Source organism: Siphateles boraxobius, unplaced genomic scaffold (assembly GCF_051911475.1).
Source record: "Siphateles boraxobius isolate OS27281-9 unplaced genomic scaffold, OSU_SipBor_1 12, whole genome shotgun sequence".
Taxonomy (NCBI): Eukaryota; Metazoa; Chordata; class Actinopteri; order Cypriniformes; family Leuciscidae; genus Siphateles; species Siphateles boraxobius.
Genome location: NW_027508722.1, coordinates 14265338 through 14281976, shown reverse-complemented (window position 1 = coordinate 14281976; position 16639 = coordinate 14265338). Strand labels below are relative to the sequence as shown.

Below are 16639 nucleotides of genomic sequence, written 5' to 3'. Positions count from 1 at the left end.
TCTTGGCACACTTTAGGCCCCTTAGAGCGAATTGGGCATTGTTTAAATGCCACGGCCTACCTGAGCATTGTTTCTGACCATGTCCATCCCTTTATGGCCACCATGTACCCATCCGCTGATGGCTACTTCCAGCAGGATAATGCACCATGTCACAAAGCTCGAATCATTTCAAATTGGTTTCTTGAACATGACAATGAGTTCACTGTACTAAAATGGCCCCCACAGTCACCAGATCTCAACCCAATAGAGCATCTTTGGGATGTGGTTGAACGGGAGCTTCGTGCCCTGGATGTGTATCCCACAAATCTCCATCAACTGCAAGATGCTATCATATCAATATGGGCCAAAATTTCTAAAGAATGCTTTCAGCACCTTGTTGAATCAATGTCACGTAGAATTAAGGCAGTTCTGAAGGTGATAGGGGGTCAAACACAGTATTAGTATGGTGTTCCTAATAATCCTTTAGGTGAGTGTGTATGCATCACACACCATATTCCTTTCTCCCACCAATTTTCGTAAAAAGAATTATTCCTAAATACCACATATATATAATTCCACAAAGGGATGCTGTGGGGACTGAAATTATGCGTATAGATCATTTTCCAGAAAGTAAAACCTGTTGATGGAACAATGATAACTTTTAAGAGTTTTTAAGGTCATAATCACATCTAAGGAGAAGATTGACGCCTCCTAGTTTCATAAAGATTTGTTGAGGTAATTAAGAGAGGTATTATCCTGTGTAATGTGTATAGGTATAACCGAATCTATATATCTATATAATATTGTAAAAAGTTGACCGAGTAAAGCTATGAATTGTAAATAATTCACTTTTTTTCAGATTTAATTTTAAGCCAGACACCCTAGAAAAGCTCTAGCCTATAGATTGGAGAATATTTGGAACTTGGTCAATATTTTTCATGAATATGGTTGTCATCAGCTAATTGTCTCTCTCTCTGAAATAATCTGTGAAATTACATTTAATCTGTTTGCATAAATATGAGTTCAAATTGTATAGCCATTATTAAGCAGAGTTATGGGTCTAAGGTTGTCTATTAATTTAGGATTTTTCCCAGGTTTGGGGATGAGAATGATAATCTCTTGTTACATAATAGTTGAATGAATGCGGGATTCATATATTTCTTTAAACATGATAAATAAGGTATTTAATATACTTCTAAAAATGACTATATAAATTACTTGGTTATCCATCTGAACCGGGTGATTTAATGATAAACATTTCATGGCTTTTTCCACTTCAACCATACTAATATCTGCATCACATACATTTTAAAACTCTCATCTACTTTGGGGATCCAATCTTTAATGAGATCAATGAAAGCATCGGCATCTGTGTGTGAATTAGGATGAATACAGTTACTGTAGAAATTGTAAATTTCCTTAAATCTTATCAGGATCTTCTATCTATACGCCGTGGGTCCCTTTACATGTTAAGTAGCCATTTTTCTACAGTAGCCCTAAACAGACAAACTTCTCTACAGAGTGCGTTTCGTCACTCTGTTGTTTTTCTACTTCTTTGTTGGTGTTTTAGTGGCAAATTGCACCTTCACTACATTGAACACGCACAAAGAAGTAGTAGAAACGAAATTTAAACAAATGGAGGACCACGCTTATTATTTTGCACAAGAGTGTCTATCTTCGTCGACAAAGAACAGAAAACATGAAGCAGCCAGACGAAGCCGGGACAGACGACGGCAGAAATCCCGCATTAACATCGGTGTGGCTTTTTCCAGATGGAAGATGCTGATGCAGGAAAAAAAATTTAAATACGACAGTGAAGTTGCCTGTTTTCTGCTGGACAGGTAAGTTAGTAGGCTACAACTTTAGCAATGTAACATTAAGTGAAAACTGTTCTTTGGTTTCTTTAGCTACAAAATGGGCATCAAGTGACCAATAATGCTTACTTTCAGAATTTGCATAAATAAAGTGTAACTTAGAGAATACGTCTGCTAACGCTATCTCGCTGTCAAACTAAACTCCTTGAACAGCGTAGCTATTTACTGTTAGCTAATTTAGCTGATTCACTACTCTTACCTTGTAGCCTACTAGCTAACAATAAAAAACTAGCTTAAGTCAGCGATTAAAAGATGATGATTAACAAGTAACTATAATATTCGCAATAACATATAGTTTTACTGAATAATACGTAAATATAATTTCTTATTTTATCTTTGAAACGAAATCTCGTTGCTTGACTGGTTACTCTCTGCTGTCCCGAGTAGCATCTGCCTGCAGAAACGGAGGCTGCATTTTCAGGACCCCACTTCTAGGACCGCATTTCTAGGACCCTAGGTTTTTAGTGACAACGCCACCTATCGAATTAGAGGACCAGCGAAGATGAATGACATTCAGAGTGTGAGTATCAAATGCGAATCAATTTTTATTTGTTTAACTTTAAACATTTTTTTGATGCATTTCATTGGAAAGTTAACGTTGCCAACGTGCTGGTGATTTGCTAAACAGTCTTGAATGCATAGCCATCATATATTAGCCTCTAATGCTGGAAAATGAATTGTTAGCACGTTCATTTAACGGAACTGTTGCATGATAAGCCTGTGTTGACTTATTTACAGCATAATAAACTGTAGCATGTTTGTTCTGAAAGCTTGTTTATTACTCATTGTTTTTCCATTTTAATTCAGTTAAAATAATCTTAATGTTTTCACTGTCACCTGCTCACAGTCAGCCTGTTTAACGTTACCCACAATACATGTTATGTGTACGTCTCTTCATTTTGACATGGTTTTATAAAGTTGGTTGAGACATATGACATTTTAATAGTCAGACATATCCCAGAGGCCATTATAATAATTGAAATCCCACGTGTTAGATTGTGTCATTTACTGTATACTGTACTCTATATGAAGTGCTATCAAGGACACAGCTCAGGGTAGGCAATAGTATGACAAAAGATAAATAAATAAATTGGTTAAGCACTAGGCTTAGGCCAAATTTATGTCTATTTATTTATATGAAATTAACTTAAAAATGTTTTTCAAGAAACGACATGAGTGTTTCTAGAACCTTTGTTCCGCGAACATCAAAATCATTTTTTTTTTCAAATCTTTGAACAGTATGCAATCATTGTATTATGAAAATTAATTGGTATGGAGATTGATATCATTATTTTTATCATTATCATTACTCTGTGGTAACTAAGATCTTTTAAATATGAAATTTAAAATTAGAGAGTAGAACATGGTCAACTAAATGTTCCTTATTTAAATCACTTCTCTTTCTCTCTCTTAGGAGTCAGTGATGATGTTGTCCATGTGTTTGTCCATCCATTGAAGTTCTGTCTATGTGGTTCAGGTCATGATCAAATTTGTTTTTTTGTGTGTTCAAGTTCAGTGGGTATATATTATTTTGTAAAATATTTTGTGTGTTCAATTTCAGTTTTTATATATTATTTTGTAAAATATTTTGTGTGTTCAATTTCAGTTATATATTATTTTGTAAAATATTTTGTGTGTTCAAGTTCAGGTGTTTTATATTATTTTGTAAAATACAAAATCTTAAATCTACCCCCAGAGTCATCCTTGTCTTCCCTCTGTACTTGAAAATGTGGTCCATAGTGACTGAAAAGACTATAAAATGATTCCTTGTTTATTTTACTTGAGTTATTATATGCTACTTAGACCCAATAATTTCTCAACATTCCTAGGAACCTGGTTTAATTGCAATAAAGAAAGTAGTATTTGGGTGTAATAAAACTTGAAAGAAAAAAAAACACTCTAATGTAGTTAAAACTGGGTGGAAATATTACATTGCTGGCACTTTTTTCGGTCCTCCAAAACTAGGGTCCTGGAAATGCGTTCCTGGGGCTGCGGTTCTCCGACTCGGTAGGTGGCGCTGTCACAAAAAACTAGGGTCTTAGAAATGCGGTCCTAGAAGTGGGGTCCTGAAAATGCAGCCTCCGGGACTGCAGACAGATAATATTGCCTGTCCCAGACGTCTTCATCTACTTTCCAGAAGCGTTGCACTACTGCCACCTTCCGGATTTATTTTTCTGTATTGTCCATTACATGTTTGTTTGTTTTTTGTTTTGTTTTTTTCCCATCATTCCTATCCTTGTTAAAAAAAACCTGCAAATGCTTATAATGCTTTGTTCGTTCTCACCACTTTCTAGTCTTAACTTAATTCCTTAAATCATCTTTTTCCTCTGTTCTTTACATTGTCTGCAACTCATAAGCACATGTTCTATAGATTATGTAACCTGATAATAGCCACAAAACCAGTTGGGTGCTTACTTGATGTATAGCGTGCCTTTTATATTATTGTTACCTATCCTTTATCTGCTCATAACTATTTCTTCTTTTCTATTCCCTCCCCTATTCTTCACAGCACCAACTTTATTTTGAATAGCACAGAAATGTCGCTTCAGTCTCACTGTCCCACTGATGTTGCCATTCTCTCAATACAGTTCTATCTAACTGATCTAATCTCATCTAAATTGATTTGTGCCAATGAGACCACGGGTTTCATAAATTGGTCAACGGATACACGTTGATCAATAATTTAAAATATACAAGTGATCATAATTCGTAATTGACGTGAGTAGCCTAGTTGAAAAAATATTTTGGGTGTTCTGTTTTTATTTTTATTATTATTTATTTTTTACAATTTGTTATTGGGAAGTATAGTGTTAAATAAGTAATGCCTCCTTGATAATTTCCCTTTTTATGCATCAGGTAGGGTTGTGAAGCACTAATTTTTTCAAACCAGCTGTTCCGACCTTCCGATACTGCATGACGTTCGAAGCTTCAAACTTCATTGGTGCAGTGTGTGATACAATAGTGCTTTGAAAACTGCTTCGGAGACCCGATGTTAAAGCAGCACTATGCCGTTTTTTAGCTTAACTGAACAGCTTCGGAGTTATTGGAATGGTTATATGACTCTTTTTGGGTTGAATGTTGGTCGTCTCGCGAATAATGGCAGAGTTGACCAAGAAAACAAGTGAGTGCAGAGACAGCTCTGCGTGAGTGGTATTTAAGACAGTAACGTTAAAGGGCAACTATTTCAACTTTCAACTATTTTCAACTGTTTAGAAATCATTTGGAAGGTGGGGTATGTGATTTTCTTTTTTGACCATTTTTTCAAAATCACTTGACATCCTATTCCTAACCCACTTAAAGCCACTGAGTTAGAAGCACTGAAATGAAAATTATTTAATCATCTGTGAAACTGTTAGGACTAGAAAAACTCCAGCCAATCATTTCCAAGACCACCTAGAATCATTGGACAGAAAATGCGTCAATCAAACGGGTTCTTGCCATCCCCCCATCCCCCTCGCGCGCGTGTCCCCTTCGTGCGCGTGTCCCCTTCACGCGCATACTCAAAGCTCGTGACCCATTCACAGGAAGTGCAAGTCGTCCCGGTACAGAGAGAGTGTAAGTAAATGCTAGTTGCCTCCGTTTGGAGAATGGCAGACAAGACACCAGCACAGAAAAGGAAATCAATTTTTGAGAGAGCAATTGAGAACAAAACGGCCGAAAGAGAAAAGGCAAAAACAAGGGTCATTCTAGGCGATGCTTTCCGACGTTGGCGGCAACTGAAGGACCAGGAAGGACTACCAACAGATGCGGCTGTGGCATTTTTTCTGCTGGACAGGTGAGAAGCCGATGAACTGGTAGCCTAGTATTTTCTTTTTTTTAATGCAATAACAAATATAGAACAAGACAATAATAAACAATACATAATACACAGGGGTTACATTCCAACAACATAAAAGATATTAAACTAGCTTAAGTGATTGACAGTATTGCAGAGCCGCGTTGCAGGCAACCTGTAACCTGTGTTTTTTCAACCTTATACCCGTGAAAGTGCACTGGAACGGCAGTCAAACCCCTGACTTCCCACCCGTGAACTCGTACTAGATCGATGTACTCATAGACGTCTCTATATGATATCTATGGATGTACTCCCAGTTACGAGCTCTGACGTCACATAGCCCGCGAAACCATACAAAAAAAACAGTTGCAGCCCCTACGGATGCAGTGTTTCTGCAGGCGGTACATGGTGAGAATACTTAAGGACAATATATCGTTGCAGTCAAATAAATAATAATGATAATAATGCACACACGATTACGTATTACATTGTTATGTGTCTGAAACAAAAAGTATGTCGTGAAAGTGTATTGCCGCATGGAAATGTAAGGTGACGTAAACCTGAACTTGACGGCGTTGATCATGCTTATGAAAAAAAAATGTAACGTACAATTTCTCAGCATAGTTAAATTGGCATAGGCCTACAACAAACCTTGCGATCAGGTAGTTTGGCTTGACTGTCCTGGAACGCTACAAAGTCGTGATTTACGTCCTCACAAACCTGCCTGGAACGCAGCATTACATGCAGCAGAGTTTTAAGAGTAATGTTACCTCAAATAATTTAAATATATATCAAAATCTTTCTTAAAAATGAGTTTTCTTTGAAATTTTACATTTGTGAATATATAAAATTTGGCAAGAAAAAGTAGCAAGTTGAGTACATTTAAAGGGTTAGTTCACCCAAAAATGAAAATTAAGTCATTAATTACTCACCCCCATGCTGTAATAACCCCGTAAGACCTCGTTCATCTTCGGAACACGAATGAAGATATTTTTGATTAAATCTGAGAGGTGGATCCCTGCTACATAGGCTGCAATGAAAAATATCTTCATTTGTGTTCCAAAGATGAAATCATTAATGTGAGTAATTAATGACTTAATTTTCATTTTTGGGTGAACTAACCCTTCAACATGACACGGGTCTAGTTTCAGAGACTCACCAAAAAACAAAAATTTTTGGCTTATACAGAAGTTTAAAGATAGATACCTTTTAACAAAATTTGAAAAGTCAACCCAAAATATTTTGAAATAAATACATTCCCAGAATAAATGAATAATTGTCTCATCAAACTGATGACAAAAGGAAAACAAGTGGGAAATACTATTATTAAATTTAGCAAATTTATAATTAACTGGGTAGCAATTGTGAATAATTTTATAAAGACTTCAACTACTTTATTTGAAAGAAAGAATTTTCTTAAGGAGCCAGAAATCTTCCCATACTATATCATCAAATTTGTTATTCCAAAAGCTTACACAAGCAGGTAAAGAAATTTGATCTCTGTTAAAGGGGTGGTAAAACACATTTTTTCAAAGGCTTGATTGTGTTTGTTGGGTGCACTGACTGTAACATGTGTTTATGCTTCGTTTAAAAAAAATTGCATTATTTATATATTTTATCTTTATTCTACTTTGCTCTGTCCCTCCTTGTAAAACCGGTCTGATGGTTTCCGGGTTCTATGAAGCCAGTCCCTCAAAAATATGCAATGGGCTCAGATTGGTTAGCTGGGCCAGCTAGTGCACGTTTTCCCGAAATGTCACACCCCGTACATTTACCGGTAGCCTAATTTGTGCTTTGGTGTATTATAAACGATGGCGTCAATAAAACCATACCAATTTGAGCCCGAATCAGACCCAGAGAATGTTAGTGAAGATGATCGAGCAGAACCTGTTCTTGAACGGCTGTTAAACGACGTTTCAGAAAGGTTTGTTTTTTGTTGTCTCATTACCTTTTAGATACGCTGTTATTTAATTGTTCTAATAGTAGTACAAAAAAATAAGCTTCATAAAAAAGAATTTAATATAATCGTTCTAACAAATTGTACAGTCCTCAAAGGGATTTTTTTTTTAGTAAAGACTGCGGATCTATAGTGATCGGTACTGACTGTATGACACGGTTACTTTTGTATTTTTAGAATGATTGTAGCCAAATATCTGTCGACAGAACTAACCCAAAACCAACACTAAACATTGGCTCTATTACAGTAGCCAAATCAAACACAGAACCATGTTTAGCATGCCTGTAGATAAACAAGAGATAAACAATACATAAAAGCTCTAATCAAAGAATAATTTACTCTAATTCAATGTTCGCTGTTGAGATTTAAAAAAAAGTTTGTAACGTTACGTGTTTGTCGGATAACGTTAAGTATGAATGAGCATTTAACAAGCTGGTTTGCAGAGCCAAACAGCGTTGTCATTTGTTTACTTCCTTGCTACAACGTACAATTAACAATACGAACTATTACAGGAAAACACATCGATGAAAAATAAATCATACTTACAGGTTGTGGCCTGTAAACAACAGCTTCTGTTCAGTTGGAACTGCTCCAGCTTTCAGGACAAGCAGTTGTGTGAATCCTGCATTGAGCTCGCGAAGATTGTGGAAGCTTTCCTCCGTAACATGTGCAGCACAGAGAGCGAGATTTGGGTAATAATTATGAGGGACCGAGTTAAAAATAAATTTTAACCATTGATCCCTAACTCCCCCGACCCTAGGAAGGCTGAACAAAGTGGACCTGCAATCCGGGCACTGATGAAAATAACAGTGTTTCGACGACATTGCGGCAGCAACAACACTCCTATACCACAATAACTCTTCTCCAACGCAATATAAAATGGCCTCGCCCCCCTTATTTCGTATTCTCGGAGGAGGGGTTTATTGGGGTTACTGACGTCAGCAACCCTGGAGGAATGTCGTGTAGTCCAAAACCGGCTGTTTGCTTTGAACCTTGAGCGCTGTAACTTTGTAGATGTTGTTTATGCTCAAACAGGAACATTACTCACTAACTAAAGTTAGAAAAGTTAAAATCGTGTTTTACCACCCCTTTAAGAATTGAGCGAATTTTCTTGTTAGACAATCTGCTGAGAAGATGTTGATCAACAAATAGATTAGTGTTGTCAAAAATAGTGGAGAGCATAAAGGACCTTTAGGGCCAGGTTTGACTAACGGTTTCACACAATCAGGTATTGCCCCCAAAACAATGCCATATTCTCTTAGAGGGACTGGAAAAGAGAATTTTTGCATAAAGTGTTCATAGGAGAGCAAGACCCTTTCATCTAAAAGTTGACTCACTAAAAGTTTTTATCAAACCAATTATTTAAAAAAAGAGATTTATTTTTATATTTAATATTTTGGTTGTTCCAGATAAAATAGCTATATGGTGAAAACTTATAATTATATACTAGGGACCAGCATATTAAAGCTTGTTTATGAAAACTAGAAAGAGGTAAAGGTATTTTAGAGATGTCATAGTTGCAGCGCAACAAAAAATGTAAACCTCCAAATGAACTGAAAATATAATTTGGGATTATATTCCAAAAAGATGTAGGATTGTTCAAAAAAGATTTTAAAGAATTATTAAGAGTGGAAAAGTCCACTAAGTCAAAACCACCCAATCTCCGATCAGCTATCATAACACTCTTTAATTAAATGAACCTTAGATTTCCAAACAAAATTTACTATCATTTTGTCCAGCATTCTACAAATGTCCACAGAAACATCCAGAGCCATTGCAGGATAGATAACCCGAGATAACCCATCTACTTTGGAAAGTAACACTCTACCTGTTATAGACAGATCACGCTGTAACCAAGAATTAAATTTGCGTTGAATAGAAAGAATAAGAGGTTCAAAGTTCATTATTGATCTTTTTTTCTGATCTTTACATATAATTATACCTAAGTATTTGACTTCGGATTTGACTGGAATGTCACATACTTCATCATCAGTGGAATGCTTAATAGATAAGTTCACATTTATGAATATTAAGAACTAAACCAGAAGCAGATGAAAAGAGATCAATTAAATTTAAGGCTACAGAGACTTGATCTTTATTTTTCAGAAACAGAGTTGTATCATCAGCCAGTTGGCTTATTAATATTGACTGGTTTGCAACAGAGATGCCTTTCAAATTACTAGTTTGAATGTGGATGGCTAATTGCATACCCTAGTAAGCAGAAAAAGATACGACGATATTGGGCAGCCTTGACGGATGTCTATATTAAATCTATGAGTAGTACCATGCTGTAATTTAATTGAAGTATTGGCGTTATTGTACAAAGTTTGAATTGGAATGATAAAGTTGGGGCCAAAACCAAAAATATTCAAAGATTTAAGAATAAAAGGAAACTCAGCAGAATCAAAAGCTTTATAAAAAGCAAGAAAAAGCAAGAAACCGTCATCAGGGATCAGATCAGAAAAATCTAAAATATCAAGAACAAGTCTAATATTATTTGAAATAAGTCTGTCTTTCATGAAACCTGACTGAAAGTAATCAATTATATTATCTAAAACATTTAATTCTTTTAGCAAAAATCATGGCTAGTATTTTGTAATCGTTATTTAATAAGCTTATAGGTCGCCAATTTTCAAGTTGAGCAGGGTCCTTTTTAGGTTTAGGGATCAAATTTATAACACCCTGAGTCATAGAGCTTGGGAGAGTTCCCTTATGCAGGCTTTCTAAATATACTTGGAGAAGAAATGGAGAAAGAAAATTTGAGAATTTCTTATAGAACTCTGTGGTCAAGCCATCATTTCCAGGAGATTTATTAAGTTTCAACTTCTCGATCGCCTCAGAAATATCTTTTATTTGAATAGAAGATTCACACAGATTTTTGCCAATTTCATCAATTTTTGAAGTACGGTCTGGGTCAAGAGAATTAAAAAGTAAATCAAAATTTTGTTGAGTGTTTAAAACAATAAAAAAATGTATAAAATTATTCACAATACTTAGAAATGTCTTTATGTTCTTTTAAAACCACTCCAATTTATGTTAAGCTTGTTTTTAGAATTGAGATGATTACGCTGTTTCTCTAATCTAAAAAAATAATTTGATTTTTTCTCACTCTTCCATCCATCTCCATGAACGAACAAAAGCACCCTTTGTTGTTATCTAATGAGTTCTGAAGTACAGCCATTTCTAATTTCTGGACAACTAATACATTTTCATTGGGGATGCACGAGAGACAGACAATACTTTTAATAATGTTAAGTTCCTCTAATTTGTATTGCTTTGGCTTTTTGAGATCCAACTTTGAATAAAACTAACCTAATATTGTATTTTAATAGCTCCCAATTATAATGAAAATTATTCTCAGCTTGAAAAAGTCTCCACCCAAAATAATAAGCAAATTAGAATATTTCGATTTGAAATAGTTTAAATGTGTTTCTATCGAATTAAACAATTTTAAGTTATTTTTTGCAGTGTTTAATCCATGAATGTTACCCAGGACAAATATACAATCATTTAAGGTAACTAATAAAAAAAGAAAGTGACCTTCAGGATCAGAGATTGTCTCTATTATTTTACCCTTAAACTTGTGCTTTAAAGTTAAGACTCCTGCTGAAAGATTAGAACCATATGAAGAAAACAATTCGTAACCCCATTGTGATTTCCAAAACTTAAAATCGCTAGAGTTTGCACGAGACTCTTGTATAAAACAAAAATTAGAGCAAAGAGATTTAGCATACAGAAAAATAGCTTTACTTTTGACGTCATTAGGTAACCCTTGTGCGTTAATTGAGCAAACAGAAAGTTTAGGAAACACCAGAACTGTGACAAGTGAGTCAGTCCATGACATCCTGTAAATTTGAAAATTACTCCTAAATAAACAAGGTTGGGGTCATTCGGGAAAAGAAAAAAAATCCCCTTAATAGTCTGTTAATCTTTCAATAAGCATTTTGAAAATTGAGAACTGTTACTTAAGTTAAAAACATGACAAAAAAGGAAGAACGGTACCACTAGCAACATCGTCAAATTCAAATCTTTCAACGACCTCCATGTCTTGCAAATGAAGCTCTTTGCCCTCAGCGTACGCCTTTGGACCAACGAAGTAAGCGCGGTGTCCTTGCTGACGTGCTCGCTCCACTAGTGGCCAAAGTTTGTTGCGCTGCACGCGATACTCAGGGGAAAAGTCTTCTGCGAAACATAAGTGGTGCGTAGCAAGATAAGGAGAGTTCTTTGCGGCTTTCCAGAGAGCATCCCGGAAATAACGCATTGTGAACTGAAGAATAAAGGCCCTTTCACACCGGGACGAATTTCACACGCGATATTCGCCGACGTTTAACGCCTCGTGATTAAACAAAGGGTGCCAATGTGAGTGTGCATACCGACGCGAAAAAAACCACGCATAAAAGCGTAATTTAAAAAAAAAAACGCCTCGGGTTCGTTTTTTGTTTTGTTTTATGCGCCGTGTCAAAAACTATCCGACCAATGAGATTGCCGCTTTTGCTCACGTGTCTGGAGCTTCTGAAGTTACAGTAAACACAACTTGGGGGCGCTCAAACACAAAACGGTCTTGCCGAGCACACATACGTAACGGCGAAGAAGATATATGCCAAGTAGCCTAGCGTCTACACACTGCCGGGAAGAAGACGAGGAAGATGCAAGCCAAGATAAATGTAGAGCTGCTCATCTCGTTGGTGTCGGAACATAAGCTTTGACATCCCACCTTCATGTTTTTGCCCATCGAAATGAGTCCCAGCTGCTACTACAGGTAACGCGACTCACCAAACCACACTTACTACAGCTCTTGGTAAGGAGTCATTCACACAGCTCGTGTTCTTGGTTCAAAAAACCCTTGAGAGCACAATAAAATGGAACAGAATCCAGGGGTCTGGATATTTCTGTTTTACATCAAGCGCCATCTAATGTCAGGGAATGAATTTGCAAGTTCACTCGGCTCATCGTCAGCGAAAATCGCTTGGGTGTGAACACAAAAAACGCGTTGAAAAACGCTGGCGAATAACGCGCGCCGATATTCGTCCCAGTGTGTACGGCCATTAATTCTGCAAGGTTTTTATTGACCCCGTCGTTCCTCACTCTTCCCAAACGATGTACCACATCAATTAACTCGTGAGATTTACCAGCAAAAATTGGGACAACATATATCGCATATATCCAGAACTTTTTGCCTGAAGTTTTCTCCTGGTTGTTCGGGTAAACCGTGGAGCCGCAGATTCCATCTCCTTTTGTATCTGGAGAGATCCTGTACTTTATTCTCCAATTCACAGATTCGTTCTTCAGCATTTGTCACTCGTTTGTCAACTCGCTCCACATTCCCTTTAACATCTTTCATTTCTTCTGTCAGAAATTCAACTGATACCTTCACTTCTTCGATGCCTTTATCGAGGATGTCGGCTCTTTCATTAATGACGGACTTGAGTGATGTTATTATCATCATGGCTAAAGGGGAATCCAGATCTTCATCATCATCATCGTTCTTGCCTTTTTTGCGCGATGGTTCCTTTATCGGAGATTCAGGTAGAGGAACAACTGAACCAGAGTCGAAGTCCACTGTAACACTTGCACCAAGATCTAAAGATGAATCCATCGGCTTAGATTTACGTTTTATATCCTTTGACATAGTTCAAAGATTCTTCCAACGGTTCGAGCATGTAACTCTAATGTGTAAGGCCTAACTAACAAAAATCTAAATAAAAGGATAGGCCTAATTCACGACAACGAACATCCCAAAAGCAGAATAAAAAAAAAAGTAACAGAACAGACCCTAAATGATTAAAAAGTGCTTTCAAATATAAGTTATGTAGTATTAAACGAGATGCACTTTAACATACATGTTTAAAGGCAATTGTTCACGGACTGATCCACTCACACTGTCAATTTCACGCCGCCATTTTTTCCCGCCCTAGTAGTATTTACTACTAATCACGGAACAGTCTTTACTGACGAGATGCGCATGAGAATTGTAGCCGATTTAATGTGGTAGCCCAGCCCTACGTAGAACTAGCTAGCTAACTAACCTGCTTGGGGAGGAAGCTGATGTGAGCGATTGTATTTATGTATGGAGACTAGAGCTTGTATAGTGCTAGTGGGGTTGTTCCACATTGCTATGAATCCTGTTTTGAATAGAAGACCGCTGTACAGACGCCAGGGCTGGCTATCTGAGTTTTCGCTCGTGCATGATTGCGCGTCCATGTTTTTCGAATGGGTGGAGTCAGGGCCAGCGTTGGAGGAAAGAAGGTAGGACCTTTTGAGTTGTGTATTTTCAAAATCTGCCGTCCGTTTAGCAAATCGCATACCTCAACTTTAAATAACCTTTTCTGGTGAAAATGGTTACTTTCCACGCTCCCCCCAGCGTTCCCAGACTCAAAACCAACCTTGCAACATGGGACTAACGTCCCGAAATACGAAGTCTCGTGAGAAGCGAAAATCGCGATCTTCTTGTGCGAGGGACCGCACAAGAATAAACATCGGTCGTGCGTTCACGGAATGGCGAGAGCTCATGGAGAATGAAGCATGCAAAACAGATGTTGACCTGGCGTTTCTGCTAAGGCAATTGTAAGTACATTTTTGTTTTCTATTTCTTGTTCTTGTTAGTAAATGTGTTCAATCCAAGCGTGCCGCACAAGCCCTGAAAAGTGAAGCCAACGAGTCTCGATCGGCCCCCGTTGACTGGTCCTAGAATAAACCCCGCCTCCCCGTGTTGTTCAACGGGTCGTGAGACCAACTAAACAAATAAATTACACTACAAAAATATATTTTTTTCCAAAGCTAATTTCTGTCATTTGCTGTCGTTTTTTTATCGCAGCCTTACGGGGCCAAGCCCTTATGGTTGTTTGGCTTGTTTGGATACATGATTTATTAAGTTGGCTTGTGAGTTACTGAACTTACTGAAATCCTATTTAAACTTCTTTTTTTACTTAACATAAAATGGCTGACTCTAGCTCCCCCTAGAGCTTTAACTCTACATACTCCAAACTCGACTCTGACACTCAGATTGTTCCGATTCGAGTTGCTATATCTTTTCTTACTAATTTGACTTTCAGATTTCTTAAAAATTAATATTAAAAACCTTGAAAATCCCATAGACTTTCATTGCAGAATGTTCAAATTGAGCCAAGGTTACGGTGGCCCAGTAGTGCACAAAAACTCAAATCTAAACTGACTGAAGCCCTAGACTCAATTAAACTACCATTCAATGGACTAATAAACTTATCTATCTTTTCTTTCTTTCTATCCTTCTAACAAATCTTTTTCTTTCTTACTATTCTTTCTTTTTTCTTTCTAACTAATCTATCTTTCTTTCTTTCTAACTAATCATTATTTCTTTCTAACCAATCTTTCTTTCTAACTAATCATTATTTCTTTCTAACCAATCTTTCTTTCTAACTAATCTTTCTTTCTAACTAATCTATACTTTTTTCTTTCTAACTAATCTTTCTTTCTTTCTAACTAATGTTTCTTTCTTTCTAACTAATCTTTCTTTCTTTCTTTTTTCTAACTAATCTTTCTTTCTAACTAATCTATCTTTCTTTCTTTCTAACTAATCTATCTTTCTTTCTTTCTAACTAATCTATCTTTCTTTCTTTCTAACTAATCTATCTTTCTTTCTAACTAATCTATCTTTCTTTCTAACTAATCTATCTTTCTAACAAATCTTTCCTTTCTTTCTTTCTAACTATTCTTTCTTTTTTCTTTCTAACTAATCTTTTTTTTTTACTTTAAACTATTTAAAACTTTAAACTACTTCAAACTACTTCAAACTACTTTAAACTACTTTAAACGTCAAACTACTTTAACCTTCTTCAATCTTTCTGGTCCAAACTTTCACAAGCCAACTTAAAGGTTGTCTCGACAAACGTTTTAATCTAGTTTTTTACTAGGAATCTTTTGAACATTGCACAATTCTCATGTTTTAACGCTTGCTACACATTGGATTTGATTAAACAATCTTCAAGTTATAGCCTCTTGCTTTACTGAGCATTTGCTTTATACTCATACACTGTGGTTTGCTTAATTTTACAGAGACTTAAGTTGTTGAAGGTAGAACTGCAGCAATTGGCTCCAAATTACATAACATTATACAATCATCTAAAGTTGTATAATATGGGGCTCGAACCCACTATCTCTGTGTCAGAAGTCTGTCACTCATCTCATTGCGCCACTGGGAAGTTGTGTTTTTGCTAAGATTCAGAAGGCGCTTTGGCTTGCTCAACTTACTGAAATCCTATTTAAACTTCTTCTTTTTCTTCGTTTTCTTCTTAACAAAAAAAATCTGACTCTAACTCCTCCTAGAGCTTTAACTCTACATACTCCAAACTCGGCTCAGACACTCAGACTGTTCTGACTCGAGTTGCTATATCTTTTCTAACTAATCTTTCTTTCTATCTATCTGTCTTTCTAACTAATCTTTCTTTCTTCTTTCTTTCTTATTTCTAATCGTTCTTTTTTTTCTAACTAATCTTTATTTTTTTCTTTCTTTCTAACTAATCTTTCTTTCTTCTTCAACAAATCTTTATTTTTTTCTAACTGATCTTTCTTTCTTTCGAACTTTTCTTTCTTTCTTTCTTTCTAACTTTTCTTTCTTTTTTCTTTCTAACTAATCTTTTTTTTAACTGTAAACTATTTAAAACTTTAAACTACTTCAAACTACTTTAAACTTCAAACTACTTCAACCTTCTTCAAACTTTCTGGTCCAAACTTTCACAAGCCAACTTAAAGGTTATCTCGGCGATCTTTTTAATCTATTTTTTTACTAGGAATCTTTTGAACATTGCACAATTCACATGTTTTAACGCTTGCTACACATTGGATTTGATTAAACAATCTTCAAAGTTATAGCCTCTTGCTTTATTCTCATACACTGTGGTTTGCTTAATTTTACAGAGACTTAAGTTGTTGAAGGTAGAACTGCAGCAATTGGCTCCAAATTACACAATTATCTAAAGTTGCACAACATGGGGCTAGAAACCACTATCTCTGTGTCAGAAGCCTGTCACTCATCTCATTGCGCCACTGTGAAGTTGTGTTGATGCTAAGATGCAGAAG

The 16639-nt window shown here is 36.2% G+C and overlaps 1 protein-coding gene across 30 annotated transcripts in view; it reads left to right on the top strand.

Moving 5' to 3' along the window:
- The window catches only part of LOC143716740 (uncharacterized), a 70258-nt gene that overhangs the window by 23096 nt on the left and 30523 nt on the right, over positions 1-16639 (top strand). For 3 of the 30 annotated variants that reach the window (XM_077209141.1, XM_077209126.1, XM_077209131.1), the window contains exon 1: positions 5349-5628. The exons of 24 other annotated variants lie outside the window; for them this stretch is intronic. In XM_077209141.1, coding sequence (XP_077065256.1) covers positions 5417-5628 — 212 coding nt within the window. In that variant the 5' untranslated portion in view covers positions 5349-5416. Of the gene's footprint in view, positions 1-1551; positions 1821-5348; positions 5629-14039; positions 14150-16639 lie in introns of those variants that run through there. 3 more of the 30 variants (XM_077209127.1, XM_077209143.1, XM_077209144.1) reach the window with 3 other exon arrangements.